Here is an 18985-nt window from a genome sequence, read left to right on the forward strand (position 1 = left end):
AAAAAAAAAGATCGAAGGAATACACAGAGTCACGGTACCAAAAGAAACAGCCAACAATGTTCCACCATTTGCAGAGATAACAGAAGATCAAAATTCAGTAGGACTGAAGGAAGATGTTCAAGGTGCATTTAATTCCACTTCCTGAATTTCTTAAAACCTGAGGAGGGTAGTCAAAATTGGAATTTCTTCTCATCTTTTTTATTGTTGCTGATCACCATCGAATCGGTTCTGACTCATAGTGACTCTGTATAGGGTTCTGAGAGCAGTTGGTGGATTTGAACTGCTGACTTCGTGCTTACCAATCCAGTCTGCATCCTACAGCGCCATACCATGGCTCTTTTCATATAAATCTGGAATTGAACAATATGGAACCTGTGCTTCAACCTCAGCACAGGGGTAGGGGGCGGTAGGTGGGTGGATGGGAACAATGGCGCCATCTGCTGGCCCAAACTGAAATACAGTTTCCCCTGCAGGAATTCCACTAGGGGAGACATTCAGGAGCTCAAGCCCGCCCAAGCTAGAGGCGTTGTTTGTCTAGGCTGTATACCAACAGAGGAGCTCCGACGGCAGGGAACTCCCCAGACACCATCCCACCTGATAGTACCAAAGCAGCTCGCACTGGCGGATTCTTATGAGCCGGCCACTGAATACCCACATACCAATTATTGGCCATGTTGTTGCTAGATGCTGTTGAGTTGATACGGAATCACAGCGACCCTGTGCACAACAGAACCAAACACTGCCCGGTCCTGCACCAACCTCACAATCGTTGCTACACTTGAGCCCATTGCTGCTGCCACTGTGCCAATCCATCTCATTGGAGGTCTTCCTCTTTTTCACATGATGTGCTTCTCCAGGGACTGGTCCCTCCTGATAATGTGTCTGAAGTAGGAGAGACAAATCCTGGCCATCCTGTTACTTCTTCAAACACGGATTAGTTTCTTCTGGCAGTCTGTGGTACTTTACTATTCTCCTCCCACACCATAACTCAACATAGTCATTCTTCTATGGTCTTCATTGACCATGTTGTTGTTAAGTGCCATTGAGTTGGTTCCAACTCATAGCAACCCTGTATAGGGTTTTCAAGGAGTGGCTGGTGAGTTTGAACCACCAACCTTGTGGGTCAAGCTGACCTTGCGGTCCAGTGCTTTATCCCAGACTCCTTCATTGGCCATAGCTGCTCTTAATATCTCCCATTTAACAGACAAGGATACTGAGGCTCCTTGAGGGTTAAGTCACATGCCCAAGGCCACGAAGTTGTTAAGTGACCAAGCTGGGCTATGAAGGCAGGCAGGCAGACCACAATCAGAGCTCATGGTCTTATACATAAACTTATATGGATATTTCAAAGGTTTCATTATAGTCAATGTGATTTGTTGTCATGAACCGCCCCCGACTCATGGCAACCCCGTGAAATACTGCCCGGTCCTGAGTCAGTCCAGTGATCAGTTGTGGATCGGACCATTGTGATCCACAGGGCTGTTACTGGGTGATTTTTGGAAGTGGTCGTTCCATTTGGGGGAGAATATAGAGAAAGAGCTATGACCAGTATTCCCAGCAGGTTATTAAGCCTCATCCCAAGTCCCGTTGTTTACACTGGGGACAGTGACCTGAGAACAAGCATTATTCTCCCATCCCTGGGAAGAGAGTGCACCCAAGTACAGGGGCAGAGACAAGTACCAATGTGAGGTATTAAATATATGACGTACACACACAGGATGGAAAAACAAAGGTTTAAAGAAAAATATTTAGTATTGCTGTATGCTACATTTCCAGGTATGTTCTATAAAGTGGCACCATAAAAAAAAAAAAAGAGTAGTCACAAACACTATATTCATTTCACAACCCACAAATGGGTGATGATTTAATTTGAAAAATGCTGCCATAGATATTCCTGTGTTTAAGCTCCCCATGTGTTTGGTTTATTTCCTATAATGCCCTTCATTTAAAGAAAACTTAAATTTTGGCTGAATTAAAAAAAATTTATATATATAATTTCCCCAAATCCCTACATGTATGGTATGTGGGTCCTATCCAGGAGCTCTGGTAGTACAATGGTTAAGCACTTGACTGCTAACTGAAAGTCAGTGGTTTGAACCCACTAGTTTGCTTCCCTGATTACGGCCTAGGAAACCCTGTGGGCAGTTCTGCTCTGAAACTTGTCCAGTTCAGTGTTGAAGATGACCTTTGTGGTTGTTAAGTGCCGTTGAGTTGCTTCTGACCCATAGTGACCCTGTATAGGGTTTCCAAGAAGCGGTGGGTGAGCCTGAACCGCAAGGTCAGCTCACATTGCAGTCCAGCACATTAGCTCATAGTGCCACACCAGGACTCTGAAGATGACATTTTAAATTCCATTATACACACATTACTTCATGGTTCATTGTTGTTGTTGTGTTAAGTGCCATCGAATCGGTTCCGACCCATAGCGACCCTGTACAGGGTTTCCGAGGGTGTAAATCTTTACGGGAGTAGAAAACCTCATCTTTCTCCCGCAGAGCGGCTGGTAGTTTTGAACCGCTGACCTTAAGGTTTGCAGCCTGAATCGTAACCACTACGCTACCAGAGTTCCTTATTATCAGTGCTTTATTTTCATTCTATTACCTTTTTATGGTGATTTCAACTTCGGGCAAGATTTACTAGATTTCCTTGCACTGAATTTTTAAAATTTATGGCGGAGCAGATTTAGTTTTGAAAGGCAACTTCCATTGTACAAAGGGGATGGAGCTGAGAGGAAGTGTGCACTGGTAGAAGCGGTGACTGGCTGGTTGGAGGAGCATCATTTCTACTGGGGACAACGATTCCACCAGTGACCGCAAAGTCAATTTCAACCCTGGAGGGCCAACAACTGCCCTACAGGGTTTCCAAAACTGTAATCTTTACGGAAGCAGGCTCTCATTTTTATCCTGTGAAGCAGCTGGTAAATTCCAACTGCTGAGTACTTTAACCACTGTACCACCAGGGATCCTAATAGTGGGTGAAGCAAACCCTACATGGGGTTAGTAATGCAGCCAGTTTCCTCACCGCACAACGATGCTGTCGTGTCTGTCTTGAGAACAAAGGGTCAGGTGGGTGCCTGCAGCGGTCAGCTCTCAAGTCCACAGACCCCTCTCATTTCAGCATCATCCTGATCCATGGTTCCCACACCAGGCCTGTGTTCTTGCTTAGCAACCAAGAAATTGGTGATGGGAACAAGCAGGAGAAAACCTCAGCAGAACCAAACGGATGAAAGATGATAGCGAAACATCTTCAAGAACCGGAACTCGACAGGATTGCTGTTTTCTTAGCACTTTCCTATCATTCATTTTAGTGGGAAATACTTGTCATTTTTGGACCGATTTCTGCCTTATGGGTTCCAGCTTTTGCTAGTTTAACTGCAATAGCAGAGTCTAGATGTTAGATATATTTGGGTTGTTGTGGTCATTAAGGGCCGTCGAATCCAACTGACAGTGACCCTACATAGGGTTCCCAAGGAGCGACTGGGGAGTTTGAACCTCCAACCTTGTGGTTCAAACTGACCTTGCAGTCCAGTGCTTACCCTACAGCACCACACTAGAAGGACTCCTACATATGGGTATTCACTGCGAAGTTAAGTTTCCTGTTTTGAAGTTTTGCATAAAATGTTGGAAAACACTAAGTGAATTTAATCAAAATTTGTCTCCTCCATGAGGCATCATTTTCAGCCAAAGCAGGAGTCCTGTTTGCTTGGCTACTAACCAGGCCAGTTCAAATCCACCCAGAGGCACCTCAAAAGAAAGGTTTGGCAATCTGCTTCCCACAGATCAGTCTTCAGATTGTGCCCATGGGGCACAATTCTGACACACACAGGGTCACCATGAGTCAGAATAGAACCTTGGACAGTGCCGTTGCGTGCTGTCCAGCTAGTTCCAATTCACACTGACCCTGCAGAGGTTTGCCAAGAGTGGCTGCTGACCACCCGGTCTTATTCTACAAGCGCCACACCAGAGCTCTGGAAGTGTACAGCTAATATTTAATGGCAGAGTATGACTTGACATTTATTAAAACTAGGAGAGTCAAGGTAACACTTCTTTTTGAACTGGAAGTTGCTATCAAAGTAACTAATACCCAAGGCAAAGTCTCAGAGAAGAAATGAGTCTGTAGGGCTAACAGCCTAACAGGTTAGGGTCTCATCTACGCTGAGACCAGGACTAGAAGTGGGGGGGCTCCTGGCTTCCACCAGCAACCCACAACAGAAACGTCCTGACAATGCAGAAAAACATGATACAGGGCTCATAGTCTTAAAAAATTCAGACTTACTGGACCAGTTGCGACTAGAGGACTTCCCTGTGATATTCTTTAAACTCTGAACTGTAACCACCTCAAGGTCATCTTTAGTGAAATGACAGGCACACTAAACAAAGGGTAGTCCAGGAGTGTGGTGCCGGGCACACAGGATACCTGGCCCCAGGATTCCCATCCTGCTGGTCAATAAGGGATACTCTACTCCCGGCTTCTGTTAGTCCATGTCTAACCCTTGCAAGGCCCAATCCCATGACGCAGACTCATTATTTTGTCATCTTCAACCAGTCAGTCACTAGCTTGTAAACATGAGACTACAGCTCAACTCTAGTCGGTACATTTCTTCCCACCTCATATGAGAGCCGGCTGAGACGATGACCAAGCTTCAGTTTCTCACAGCGGTTCTCGACTCGCTGATCTTCCTATAGGTTCAGTGAGTGAAACCACAGGGATGATTCATACAGCGGAAGGAGAAACTTAGCTGTCAACAGTTAACTTGAAGTTCAGTTTTGTAATGCACCTGCTTTGTTCTCTGTCAGAAAAACAGTTTCAGCCTAAAAGACAGGGCCCAAGAATGAACAGGGCTGTAATCACCTGCCAACTGACTACCAAAAACTTGCAACCATTACATGCAGGCAGTCTCTCCCAGTGGAAAACTGTATTTCCATTGTTGTTTTATGAGGAGACAAACAGGTATTTCAATGTATCAGCACCAGATCTTACACCCAACTGGAGTTTATATACTCTCCTCAGAGAGTAAGATAAACATTTGGGATCACAGGGTAAAAGTACAATAGACTAAAAAATCATGTGTGAAATTGAATTTCATTTCTGACACTTACCAATCTTGAATTTTAAATTACTTGACATAAAGAAACAGCAAGAACAAAGCTACGACTCCCAAGGGCTTGAATGAGGAGCAGCCCCACGCCGGACCTGGCTGATGACCTCCCAGAAGGCTGCTCAGCAGAGCCGAGGAGACCAGAAAGGGCACAGAGAGACACACGAAGCAGCTGTCGGACCTACCCCTGGCTAGGGAAACACCTGCTCCAGACCCCACCCCTCCCCTCCCTGGGAAAGAACAGGATTTCAGACCTTCCCAGAGGAGGGGTCTGCAACACTTCAGAGATGGGCTGGGGAGAAAGGCTGGTCAGGAGGCTCGGGAAGCAGTCTTCAAAATATTTTATTACAAAATACAGTAGAGGGTTCACAGGATGTTTTTCAATACTCGCTAACACATACATTGCTGAACGAAGCACTGAAGAACACCGGCAGCTGCCTGCAGGGATCGAACTCCTTCAACCCCTGGACGTTTCGGAGGAAACTCGTATTGGGCAGTGGAATGGACATGGTGCGGCTGCGGCTGCTTGGGCTGGATGGCTGAGCAGGCCCAGTGCTCCCTCCAGGGGTGAGGTCCATGGCCAAGGCTGACCCTCCACTAGTCAGACCCACAGTCACACAGAGACGAGGCCAAGTGGAGGGCCACAGCACAGGGCAGCCCAGAAGGCTCCGGCCGCTACTTCTTATTCCGGGGTTTCAGCTCTTCAGCTGCGTTACGCAGGAAAATGTAGTTCTTCTTTTGGGGATTATAAAACTCATGCCCCTAAAGAGGAAGACAAACCACCATCTGATTACTTAAAAGCAACAGCTATATATGCACATCCATGCTTACCGCACACAGCACAACTCATAAAAGGGTGGAGACAGCCGAAGTACCCATCATGGGAAGAATAGCTAAACAAATGATGTATGCACACACACAATGGAACACACCACATAGTTAAAGAATAACACTGAATCTGCAAAACACCTCACAACACAGGTGAACCTGGTGGACAGACATGATGCTGAGTCAATCACCAAAGGGCAAACAGTATACGAAACTACTATTGTAGTAAGTCAAATTATTTTCACATTAAAAGAAACATTCTTTGACGACTGCCAGGGGCAGTAGGGTTAAGGCACTGCTAGCCGGTAGACAACTGCTAATGGGCGAAGGGGAGGACAAACTACATTGGGGGCGGGCGGGGGGGCGACAGAAAATGATGGAGGCAGAGGAAGACACGGGAGGAGAGCAAGAGTTCAAGGCAACAGAGGCAAATCCTGTTGTCTACACACCCTGTAACCCAGGGCCCGGAGCGGATGTGTCAGTAGACGTGCAGGCTGACTGGTCGTGGGAGGGAGCGTGGAGCACACCAAGTACCATGCACACAGGATGCTACAAACATACCCATGAAGGCAGTGGAGCCTACAGGGGGTAACTATGGAAACTTCTGGAACATAAACAACTTGAGGAAGTGAGTTGCTGGGTCTAGGGGCTCAGTACCAGGTTTGGGGGACACCAAAATGACCTGGCATAAAGACAAAGACAATAGCCTACATCCTACTTTGGTGTGAGTATTGGCTGGGGCCTTAGAAGCTTGTGAGTACCATCTCTAAGGCACAACTATTGGTCTCTCGCTGTCCAGAGGCAGGAAGAATGGTGAAAACTGAGGATGCCTGGAAACACTGAGAGCCGGGCACAAACGGACCCCATGAATAATCTCCACGACCCTGAAGTCAGAAGAGCTAGATTGGAGCCTGGCGACCACTACCACTGGCTCTGAAAGGGATTGTATTAGAAGGTCCGAGAGTGGGAGAAAGTGTGGAACAAACCTCCCTCCTAAAGACCAGACTTACTGGTTAGGTGACGGGTGGAAGCTCTGAAACACTGACCCTTAGTGCCCCGTCCCTCCCTTGTTCAGCCTGGAACGGAAGTCACTGCCATCGCTCCATTTTCAGTCAGATGACAGGCCCACAAGGTCAACAATGACACTAGGGAGGTACCCACTCCTTAGAATACCCCACCATCTGAGACAGAGCTCCAAAGGCGGGAGAGGTCAGGAAAGCGGGAGACAGAGAAGGAAATGCAGGAGTGGGATGAGCTACCTAGCGGACTGCGATCAAATGTGCTCTGTGAACCTACAGCTAACATTTTTTGAGTACTTTTTACAAGCCAAGACTTCCACTTCTCAAAAGGAACAAAACCAAACCTCAGTAATGAAGATGGAGAGAAACACTATCACAACAAATCCTCAGTCCTCAGGAAAAGGGCTCAGGATTTGGCCCCAGTGTGTCGCCAGTGTCCTACTTGCAGGACCGACCAAATCCCAGCACCTTGTCCCACGTCTGTCTATGCAATCCAAGTGCTGAGCCTCTGGAATCTTTGGTCACTTTCCTACACAGAACAGGGCCCGGTGCTCTCCTGGAGGCCAGTGCAGGAGCAGCGGTGCCGTTCCGTTTCACAGAAAAGACATTAAATCTGAGATGTCACAGGGCGAAGGCACAGCCTCAAAGAACCCACCCCCAACAGAGGCAGTGAGTGCGCACGGCTGGTGGTCTGCTGGGGCTGGGCAAGGGGTGGGGGGGGGCCAGGAAACCAGGACGGAGCCCTGCTGTGCAGCGCTGCAGGTGTCAGAAGATGGAGGATGGTGTGGACACCCTCCCATGGGCAGTGGAGTGGCAGCCACAGTGGTGCTGAGTCGCTCAGTGATGTGATTGGGTTGGTGATTTGGGGATCTGGGCAGGAGCCTCGGGGGGCCGCAGGCAGGGGCAGAGTCCCAGCGTGCTACAGCGGCACAGCAATCCCACGTGGCCCAGGTTCCTGAGCTCTTTTTTAAATGCAAGCCTGGATTTGCAGCTGCTCTATGGGCAACACTGATGGGTGGGGTCAGTTTGATTCCTTCAGTTTTTGTGCAACACTTAAGATTGCCAAGCTCGCTCCCGGCCACTTCGTGCCTGTCCTGCAGGCTGCAGCCTCCTCCACCTTCACGCAGAACCAACCCTGAGGCACCCTCAGACGCACAAGGCCAAAAATTCCCCGATAGCGCACAGGCAGTGATCTGTCCCTATCGGGAAACCAAGCAACAACAGGACCCAACTAGCGGCGCACACGCAGGGGGCAGGGTTCCAAATGATCTGGGCTGAGTGAGAGCAGCCCAAGTCGGTTCCCACGCACAGTGACCTCACGGGACAGAGCAGAACTGCCCCATGACAGCATCACCTTTCTCCCATAAACAGCTGACCTGTCCGTTACCAGCAGGGAACTTTAAACCAGAGTGCCATTGGTACAACCCCATTAATACAATATTCTAGAATATGCAAACTGATCTACCATGGTTTGGGCGAGATGAAAGCGTTTCTTACCCTCACTGTGGTGACCACCTGAGGCCCTGTGGCGGATCAAGGAGGCCTGGCTCTGACCCAGAGCTGGGAGGCGGCACACCCGAGCTCCCAGCCCTGTGAGGAAGGCCTGACAACTCCGTTCGCAGGGACAGGGACCTGGCTGGGCGGAGGACAGACAGCAAGGACGAACACAATCAGGACCTCAGCCAGACCTCCTGCCCCTGTGGGCCTGTGGAGTCTCACCTTGGACCAGTCATAGCTAGATGAGTAGGCAAAGATATTTCCATTGTGGTTGAAGCAGCAGGCTGAGATTGGCTGGTCCAACTGCTCTGAAGTCTTTAGTTTTGTTCTGGCATCTTTGTCCCAGAAACTGAACCTGCCATCAGAGCCCACTGTTGCCAGAGTGCCGTGGACAGGATGGAAGGCGATTCCGTTGACCTGTGAGGAGGAGGCACAACGAGAAGCAGAGCAAAGGCAGCAGTGAGCTCAGGGTCCTCCTGTGCACGTGTCCCATGCTCGTCTGGAAACTAAAAATGTAGACCGTCACGCCAGCAGAATGGTGGCCAAGCCTAGGGGAAACGGGCTGGGTGTCCTGAACCCCCTGCCAGCTCAGAGCTACGGCTAATCGCTGCGACAAGCACAAGGTACAGGAAGTAGTGTATGCATACACTAGCAACACCAAGGAGTGTGCCCCAGGAAGACGCCATTTTCTTGTGTGACAAAAGCAATTTCTATGTTAGCTATGTGTGTATGTGTATAGACCGTCTAACAGCAATGCCACCCCACTGCAAAGCTTCCATTCAGAAACAGGGAATGGAGCCGACACGTTCACTGTTGTGGACTGTATTGTATCCCCCCAAAATAGGTTGTAAATCCTAACCTCTAAATCCCTGATTACAATCCCAGTTGGGAAGGGGTGGTCTTTGTTGTGTAAGGAGGCAGGATTAGTGTAGGATGGATCTAGGGTTGGTCTCTTTGGAGACACAAAAGGAGTTAAACTGGCTAGCAGAGAGAGATGGGATACAAGAGATGCAAGACACATGGAGCCAAGAGACAGAAGCTAACAGTGACAACGCCTTTCCCTTCGAGGCTTCCCTTAAGAGCCAGCATTCTGCATACCGACTTGCACCCTCCCAAACTGTGAGAAACTGGGTTTCTGCCTGTCACAGCCACCACCTGGGGCATTTCTGTTAGAGGGGTGCCAGAGCACTCGGGACAAGCAGGAAAACAGAAGCCTGCAGCAGAGACCCTCACCCGTGTGGACATGCACACGCCCCACAGCGCTCCGAGGAGAGCACAATTCTCGCTGCCTCGCGCTTTCCCAGAAACCCACCACGTCCTAGCAGAGTGTCCTATGCCTCCCCAAGGTTGTTTTCCAACATACCGCATAGATGTCCTGAGGTGCGGAAGTGTTGGTTCCATTGGACCGATGACACTTGAAGGTAAAGTTATCTTTGGCACTGAAAAACGAAGACACGTCTAGGTTTTCCCTCATACAACAACTACAAAGCCGGAAGTGAAAATTGGTAAATTGATTGCTTCCCACTTACGGATTTGGGGGGTTAATGTAGTGAATAGCAACTCGCCCCTCAATACTCCCTAGGGCAAAACCAGTTGGCTTGTTCTGCTTGTCTTTAAAAATGGCTACACACCGATGCTACAGTTAAAAAAAAAAGCGTATTATCATCACAGGGGGATATACATTTCACAACTAAGCTAAGGGCAAATCATTTTTACCCTGTTTGGGTGTTCAAAGAGCCAGAAGCAGGCCCTCCGATCTGATCAAAGCGGTCGCCCAAGGAGGAGTCAACCTTGAGATTCTCACTCCTCCTTCCAGTTTGGACAATATGGCCAAGCCCCCAGAGACCCACCGACCCTGCCTGCTCCTGCTCTGGAAGCAGTAGATCTTCAAAGGAAAACCAGTTCCCTGCACTGACATCCGACTCACCTGATGCTTTAGTGGCGACTCTATCCTCCGGAACTCAGAAGGCTGGTTCTCCAGCTGGTAGACGATCAGGCCTCTTTCTGCTGTGGCCACCACGGCCATAGGATAGACCTGGGGCAGAGGGAAGCAGAGGACAAATGAGGAGGCTTTAGGTCATACTCAAATATGAGACTCATGTTTTATAGTCACAAAACTAAGTCTGAGGGTTTTAAAGTTTAACAATTCAGTGGTATGCTGTATAAAGACTTATGTGACCTACTCCAAATCTTATTTGAAAATAAAACTCTTGAATATTCTCAGAAGACTCATTCTTAAGAATTATCTATAAAAGTCAACTGGGAACCATTTAGAAAACGCTCCGAGAAAACTAGAAGGAAAAGCACCTGCACCATGCCTTCAACGATAAGCCAGCAACAGTCGGAGGCATTCCACTCCAGCCTCGTGTGCGTGTGTGTGCGTGTTTCCATAAATTTCAGAGCCTTTCCTCAAAGTGTCACTATTGAGCATTAGCCCACGTTCCTCAAGAACAGGAAGTGGCTGTCGGACATTCCAGCCAGCGACTGCACTACAGGCTTCACTTAATCACATTCGTCTTGTTAGCCTGCTAATATTACTTCCAGCGTTTCACGATTTTAGACAAAACAAAAACGATTTTCATCTATAATTATGTCTTTGTTATGAATTGCTAAAAATAGTTACTGAGGTAAATGGCGTAAAACTTTAAGGCTACATGTGGGAGAAAGTTCTTCATCTTCTACCCCATTCAGAGAGTCCCCAAAGACTCAGGACAGGCTGAGCTCAGAGGCATTGTGGGTTCAGTTCCACAGCACCATAATAAAGTGAGTCATGTGGTTTCTGTTCTTGGTTTCCCAGTGCATACAAAAGTTACGTTGGTCTATTAAGTGTGCAACAGCATTATGAAAGAGGTTGAAATGTTGTGAGAAGAACCAAAATGTAACACAGAGGACACAAAGGGAGCACATGCTGCTGGAAAAATGGTGCCAGCAGACTTTCTGGAAGCAATTTATAAAACCAACTATCTGCGAAGTGCAACCCAGCGAAGACAAGCGCAGCTCAGCAAGGCTCTGACGAGCTCCCTACTGCCACGTCACAGCGGCGCTCTCCATGTTCTGTTATGACATGGCCGGCAGCCTGGCTTCCCGTTAATCCCTAAGACAAAGCCCTCCAGAGTGAAAAGACACATGAATGATGGCAGGGAGCCAAATGTGCACATTCAAGCAACTGTGCAAACCCCGGGACACTCGGTATTTAGTGACTCTGGTACCAATGTGAAGAAACGTTCCAATTTAAGACACCCAAGGCAATCTAACTGCACCTCCAAAGGCTAGTATTAAAGCTTGAGAGATTCAGAGATCAAGCTCTCAGTGCCAAACTTATTATGATAAGAAACGTTTATTTTGTTTTTAAAGGGCCCCGTCTCAAAGACAGTATCTGTGAACAAACAATTCGGCGCAGAAAGCCTCACCACGTCAGCGCAGTAACATCTTTCCGGGAGTTGCAAAACCATCATAGGGTTTGATGAGCGTGTATCCCAAAACTAAAACCAAAAGGAAATCAGTAAGTCACTGCTGAGAGCAAGTCAGACAGACACACGCCAACACTACTAGGGCCACAGGACCCCCCTGTGCTGTGTGGTACCTTTAATGTCTTGTCCCAGCTCCCGGTCATCACGCAGCTGTAGTTTGGTGCTTTGATCCAGTGTATGGTTTTCACAGGAGCATCATGCTTTCAACAAGACAAAAGCAACCCAGGTCAGGACATACCTACCAAGGTGTCTGACGGCTTTAAAGAGAAGGGGCCCATTTAGCTATTGAGGCAGGCAGGCCCTCCCTCCCATGGTCAGAACTCTGCAGTCTCGAGTGTAACAGCCTCCAGCTACCTCCCATGTTCACGAACTTGCACCTGATTGTGAAGGTGACCAATTATCGAGAGTCAGAAAAGATTCAGCAGTGACAAGAGTAACGAACAAGGAAGCCACCATAGTTCCATTTACTCAGAAGATGGGGACATGGGACGGAGGAGGTGCTTCTAACACACACCATGGTTACAGTACGTGACACCGACTGAAAAGGCGCTCCTGGATTCCTGACCAGGCCGATCCTTACGTCTCTGACCTTTGTCAACTTCCTCCGTTCTTAGCACCTTTCATACAATAATCTCTGTAGTGACCCCAGCAGGCAACACAAGCCCCAGGAAGGAAGGAGCATCCCGAAGGAACATTTACTGCACGAATGAGTGACTAATACCGCTGGTACAAGGCCAGCCACACGTGGAGGCTGGAACACCAAGCAGGTGAATGACAAGGACACTTGTAATACTTGTCTGGTCTAGATCTGAATGTCACCAACTCTTTGTGATGCCTTCCTCAGGAGAAGGCTACTCTACACATAGCTGGAGGACCAGAAGAGAGCACTCTGTGAGATGCTGATCAGATGAGAATGGCCACCATACTGGTGTTCTTCTCATGTGAAAGGTTCCTGGATGAACGTGGACGAGTCCAGCTCTGTATGTTTTACACAAAGAATGCTACTACTCGAAGTGAAACGCCTCAGGCCCGCCCAGCACCTCTGCGGAGAGCCAGTAAGTTCTTGGCACCTGTGCAATCTGTATGGCCTGATTACTGTTGAGGTCCCACATTTTGGCCGTTTTATCACACGAGGCTGTGAATACTTTGCTCCCATCCTACAATAAAAAAACAAAACCAAACAAAAAACAGAAACATTGGCATTTCTATGACAAACAAAACCCCCCTGCATACACTTAGATGTTACAGTGAGCATCATTTGTTTTTTGTAATTTCAAATCATTTGGGGGGATGGTGTATTATAAACTGCAGTGTCAGGTACCAAACATGTTCTTCTAGCTCTATTTTTAATGATCAATTATGCTTCAGAGACAACATACGAATGGGATTAAAATTCAAGCGGCACATAAAGATTAGTGAAAAATAAGTCTCCCTCCTTCCCATTCTTCTCCAGGGATAGTCTCAGTGTGTCCTATTACCTGTGTATGTTACCACAGACCATTAAAAATAATCATCGGTCTGACCTCAACTGTAGAGTACTAGTGTAGCACTGTAGGCTACGCACTGGGCTGCTAACCTCAGTCAGTGGTTCAAACCCACCAGCCGCTCCTTGGAAATTCTATCCAGGGTCACTAAATGTCGGAACCAACTCGACGGCATTTCACAACAACAAAAAACAACCTAAACTGTAGAATAGTTTAAAACAACCAGTTAAATAGGAAAAGGTAACACACGGTACTTTTTTCTTTATGCAGCGGATACTTAGTGGCATAAAAAGTTGTTTCAATCCAACTATCGCTGTACCTTGAATGCTGCCATATACGAGGGGGTTTTAAAAACTTCACGGAAAAATTCCATTCATTACATTTTCCACGAACTTCTTGAAGCTCCCTCAGATATGACATAAAAGAATGAGTGTGGCTGTGCTCCAATATATTTACAAAAACAAGGAATAGGCCAGATTTGCTTCAAGGACCAAAGTCTGTCAAGCCCTGGCCAGCAGATTTCACTTCTGGTTCCACAACTCCAAGATTTATCATAACCACCGCGAGCAAAAGTTTCTTCCCATTTGAAGCCATCAGTTCTCCATCTGCGAGACAAACCTACCGCTCACACTATTAATGAAGCCACGAGGTTAACTCTACAAATCCCTGACAGCACAGTACATAAGTGCAATGGTCCAGCCCCCAAAATTATCACAAAAGGCTGCCCTTCCTGCCTGCTCACCCTCCCCGCCTCCACAGAGCCAGGCAGAGCAGTGATGCTCCCACTCCAGTCTGTGATGCTGAGCTCCAGTGGCCACGTGGCTACGCAGGTGAGCCACATCCCGAGAGGATGGCAGAAGCCCCTGGCACAGGGCTGCCGAGCTGACCCCGACTTAGAGCGAGCCTGCAGGACTGAGACCTGCCCCATGGAGCAGCTGGTGGGTTCTGACCTTGGGCGTACCAGCAGTCACACACTTAGCCACTGTGTCACCAGGCCTCCTAGCCTATGCTGTCAAAGAAATCGTTTCTTTTCTTGCAAGGCCTCTTCCACTCCCCCTCTATCGGCTTCCACAAAGGAGGCTGCTCAGGTGCCTCAGCCCTCACCTGCTGTGTTCCCCCATGCACGCCCGTAAGCACCCGCTGACGACGGGCACCAGGCTCATTGCCAGACACAGGCTTGTCACAACTCGCACTGTCTGAAAGACTTCTTTAATTCTGTGTCTGTCTGTCCTTCCCTGAAAGAGCCTGAAGTTCATGAACACAAGGTTTGCCAATTCTGAGCTTGACTTCAGAGCCCGGGTCTTCAGGGCACGACCGGTACCGATAATGATTTGTTGTATTTTTCTTACTTCCTCCTTCATTTTCACAGATGCAGGGAGATTAACTAGCTTAGTAAAGTCAGGAGCCAGATGTGACAGAACCAAAATCTAAAGTCAGGCCTGGACTGAAGAAGACAATGGTTGAAAAGCTATAGACACGTGGGTCCCTTTTCTTTTTCACATTCTGCTCAATTTGTCTCAAAGCTGAACAAACACATATGGGCGTATAATGCTGCTGCTCAGGGTTTGGGGAGGAAAGTGAATTTTGTGGCAAACAAAACATTCAGTAATAGAAATGGGTCTACTGTCTTCTAGAATTTATTTTCTGGGAGAGTACATTTCTAATTGTAAACACTCTAAGGTCACGGCATATTTAGAGCTTGGAAAGGCTTTAGGAAATGATCGGCCTTCCTTCTCAAGATAACATGTCAATAAAATAGTGTTTTTAATGCCAGAAAAGCTCTCAGCATTGTTTGCTTTGAGAGAGGAACAACTTCAAGTGAGCGTTCACCAACTATACTAAAAACACTGACGCTGATGTTGTTTCGGTGCCATCAAGCCAACTGACTCATGCCAACTCCAGGTCTGCAGACTACGTAGGGTCCTCAAGGCTGGGACTTTTGGGAAGATAGCAATAAATTATTGTATTTACATTCAGAAACTTACAATTCCCACAAAATGCCTAAGCCCAAAACAAACCCGCTGTTGTTGAGTTGGTCCCGACTCCTAGTGACCTACAGGGCAGTAGACACGCCCCAGGCTTTCCAAGGCTGCAGACCTTTATGGGAGCATAGCGACATAGCTTTCTCCTGGGGAGCAGTCGGTGGGTTCCAGCTACTGATCTTTCCGTTTGCAGCCAAGCACTTAACAACTGTGACACCAGGGCTCCTTACAACATGTACACATATGTGCTATTTGTGTTGCAGGGTTTTTAAGTACTATGAACTACATTGTACTTTACGTAGAAGGAAAGGCTAAAAGCTGCTGAGTCGTACATCACTCCAGCAAACGTCCAGTACCGGCCCGGTGTGCATCTGCTGGGCTTTGGGAATAGTCTGTCCACTGTCTTGAACTTCCCAACAGCGAACCTACAGAAATCAAGCAAACAATATATCAGATAATTTAACACCTAAAAACTAGGAGGGTACACTTTAAATGCACATAGGCCTCTCATACCAACCTCATTACATAACTTTAAGGGCAAAGTAAGAAATGCATATAAGCAGCTATGTTTCTGTTGTTTAATCCATTAAAAGATACAGCTTCTACTGCCTGTACCAAACTGCTGATAATCTTCCCACCACACCTGTGAACTGAGAAAGAGTGTCACTTACCCATCGCCTTAAGGGAATAAGACCAAAGCAGAAATCTACCTTTCCTCTTTAAAATTTCTGAATTTTTCTATCATTTTTTTTTCTGGATTACACGAACCATGCATTTTACATAAGAGATTGTATAATTATGACAAGAAAATTAAAAAGAATCAACCCTCATCCCAGACCACCATTAACATTCCTTTCTATTCATATATATTCCAGAAAACAAAAACTAAACTAACAGATTATTCAGCGACTTGTGTTTTCTAACTGTACCTTTTCTCACTGTACTGTCAAGTCCTCAAAAAACAGCCTCCTGATATGGCTCTCCTTACACGTTTTGTTTAGCAGTGAACAACAACAATCAACAATTGAAATCTTCTCCCGAAACAAATCTGCTCTACTTTGGCTACCATCCTTCCCAAATGTGCCCTGCCGCTGCCCCTCTGCCCTCCTCACATACCTCAAGTCACAATTTGAAGACCCTTTCTAAAAACTTTTTAAACAGTATGAGTTGGAATTGACTTGACAAGAAGTTTTTAGGATATGATCTTTTTGTAATTTTATTTATATGATTGTTATAGCAATCTTTTTAAGAAGGAAACCTTGCCCCAACTCCTAGCTAAACTATCATAGTGTTTTGACTATCATCTAAATTAAGTTTTGGAATCCTTGAGTGGCACTGTAGGATAAGTACTGGATTGTTAAATGCAAGGTTGGCAGTTCAAACCCATAAGCCGCTCCTCTGAAACCCTGTACAGGGTTACTTTATGAACCAACTTGACCGCACGTAACAACCACATCCTATGGACATGCCACAGAGTACCATTACTACAGGATGTCACCATTTGTTCAAAATTGTCAGTAGTGTTAGGGCTAGCAGAATGTAACAGAGCAATATTTTTCAAGGAAAGAATTAGTAGTGTCTAGGTGCCCCAATCCTTGGCCACACTGCACGGGGCCTGCACCCCAGCTTTGTAAGTGGCTCAGATCTGTGAGCTCGGGTCAGGTGTTTTACTTCTCAGCATTCGGGCCCACCAAACAGGGCTAAGGATCGGTTCCTCCCGCTGTGACTGTTGGCTAGACTTCGGCAGATACTCTTCATAAGGTGCATTATGTGACTGCCTCCGGTTCCAGAGGGGAACTAATGAGACAACAGGTAATAACACAGGGTTCCTAACTACTACTGCCACGAGGCCACTATTTCCATACATACTGACAGCACCTATGAGGTTTCAGCGTATCCTTGCCAGCCCTAAGCTTTTTCTTATAGATGCTTTATTTTTGTTAATTTGCTAGGAAAAAAGTCCATACTTAAGTTTGTCCATCCCTGGTCACTGGTGAGGTTGAATGGTTTTAGGGGACTTGAAGTGTCACCTGTACCCTCTTCTACAGTGCCTCTTCCTATGCCTTGCTTCTTTTTCTACCAGAAACTTTACAATCCCCACAAAACACAGAAACCCAAACCAAATCCATTGTTTTCATCTTTCCTTTTGTACAGCGGTTAGAGATAACGTCTACACAGGCTTACCTAAACTCTAAGACAATCTGAAGTATACATGAAGAACGTGCCCAGGATGCCATGAAGGGAGATGTGTTCACACATGTCACCATGAGTAACAGTGACTCTGAGTCAATACTGCATCTGATTGAACACACTGAACAAACTGATTTTTAATTTGATTTCTTTATGGCAACCACAACTGAGCCTCAACTTTGCTTCAGTTCCTTGGAAAAGAACAGAACGAAAAAATAAACTAAAAAAGGAAGCTAACCTTGCCCATACAAAGATACACATTTCCTTGAAGAAGCACTTACATCGTTTGCCCAGGATCCTGCAATAAGAAAGTTCCCTGGCAAGGTCGGAGGGCTAAAAGACAGACAACCAATGCTGTCATCGGGAGAAGATGTTACTTCAATATCCTGGAGGAGAAAGTTGATGTGAGAATACACATCTTTACAACTCCACTCACAATTGTTTGCCTTCCCACTGGACATTGCAGCAAGGACTTCCCTGGTGCTCTCAAACCCCCGGGTGGACATTTCCTTCCTCACAAGGGGAGGGATAAGCCAGTGGAAGGCTGGCATTGCGATGACCACACCCACAGCCACGCTCTCCAAACACGACACCAGACATGTTCTCCAAGGTCCCAGCCACGCTTTCCAAACACGACACCAGACATGCTCTCCAAGGTCCCAGCCATGCTCTCCAAACACGACACCAGACACGTTTGCCAAGGTCCCAGCAGCTTTTGCCCCAGAGTGCTTGATCACAGCAGTCACTCACCGGGGCACCTCCCGTGGAAATTCTGATATGACAGCTGTGGTCAAGGCCACCAGAAATCTACAATGGTGAGTCCAGTGACAGGACAAGCTGTGGGTAGTAGGACATTGGTCCAGGGGACACACTTTCTGGGCTCCAGTGACTGAGAACTCTGCACTAGACAATGGAAGACCCAGAGGAGGCCTAAGCCATCTTGGCATCTCCCGCCATCTGATGTGGAAACCCTGGTCTGCCCTCTCCCTAAAAACTCCACGAAGCTTTCTGTGATACCTTCATAGGATTGTGATTATCAGTGGTCGTGCTGCCAAACATGCTGGTCCCACCAGTTCCAAAACCTGAGGCTGTTCCAAACAGACTCATTGTGACTCTAAAAAAAAAAAAAAAAAAAAAAATTAATGAAAAATGTTACAAAAAAACATGCTTTTTGAGTAGTAAGTGACACTGAAAGCTATAACAAACATGGACCACAAGAGAAAAATAGAGTCTAAATGGCTTAATGCCAGGTGTCTCTTTTCGGCAGTAATGGAAATAGCTATATGTCAAGCAGGGTGCATTCTAAATAAACTTACTTTAGAACAGGTTTAGTTTCAGAGAAACCCACGAAAGGGCAGCGAGCGCCCATCTACGGCAGACACACACCCCGACAGCAGCACCCTCCTCTACTGTGGCG

The 18985-nt window shown here is 47.0% G+C and overlaps 1 protein-coding gene across 1 annotated transcript; it reads right to left on the reverse strand.

Moving 5' to 3' along the window:
• Window positions 1-5756: 5756 nt before the first annotated feature.
• Window positions 5757-18675, reverse strand: RAE1 (ribonucleic acid export 1). The gene is made up of 11 exons (XM_006839154.1): window positions 18586-18675; window positions 17850-17954; window positions 15711-15803; window positions 12983-13069; window positions 12026-12112; window positions 11853-11924; window positions 10370-10477; window positions 9972-10078; window positions 9806-9881; window positions 8665-8859; window positions 5757-5860 (listed from the first exon to the last, which is right to left on the reverse strand). The coding sequence occupies exons 1-11, from the start codon at window positions 18673-18675 to the stop codon at window positions 5774-5776; spliced, it is 1107 nt and encodes a 368-aa protein (XP_006839217.1). The 3' UTR covers window positions 5757-5773.
• Between the last annotated feature and the right edge of the window lie 310 nt (window positions 18676-18985).

Source organism: Chrysochloris asiatica, unplaced genomic scaffold (assembly GCF_000296735.1).
Source record: "Chrysochloris asiatica unplaced genomic scaffold, ChrAsi1.0 scaffold00023, whole genome shotgun sequence".
Lineage (NCBI taxonomy): Eukaryota > Metazoa > Chordata > Mammalia > Afrosoricida > Chrysochloridae > Chrysochloris > Chrysochloris asiatica.

Excerpts from the sequence above, each read along its gene's own strand:
- RAE1 (XM_006839154.1), bottom strand. The coding sequence starts at position 18,675 with ATGAGTCTGTTTGGAACAGCCTCAGGTTTTGGAACTGGTGGGACCAGC. Across the intron at positions 13,070-15,710 it reads TGGACGTTTGCTGGAGTGAT|GATGGGAGCAAAGTATTCAC; the intron begins GTACGACTCAGC and ends TTTTTATTGTAG. Across the intron at positions 10,079-10,369 it reads AGTCGCCACTAAAGCATCAG|CATCGGTGTGTAGCCATTTT; the intron begins GTGAGTCGGATG and ends TTTTAACTGTAG.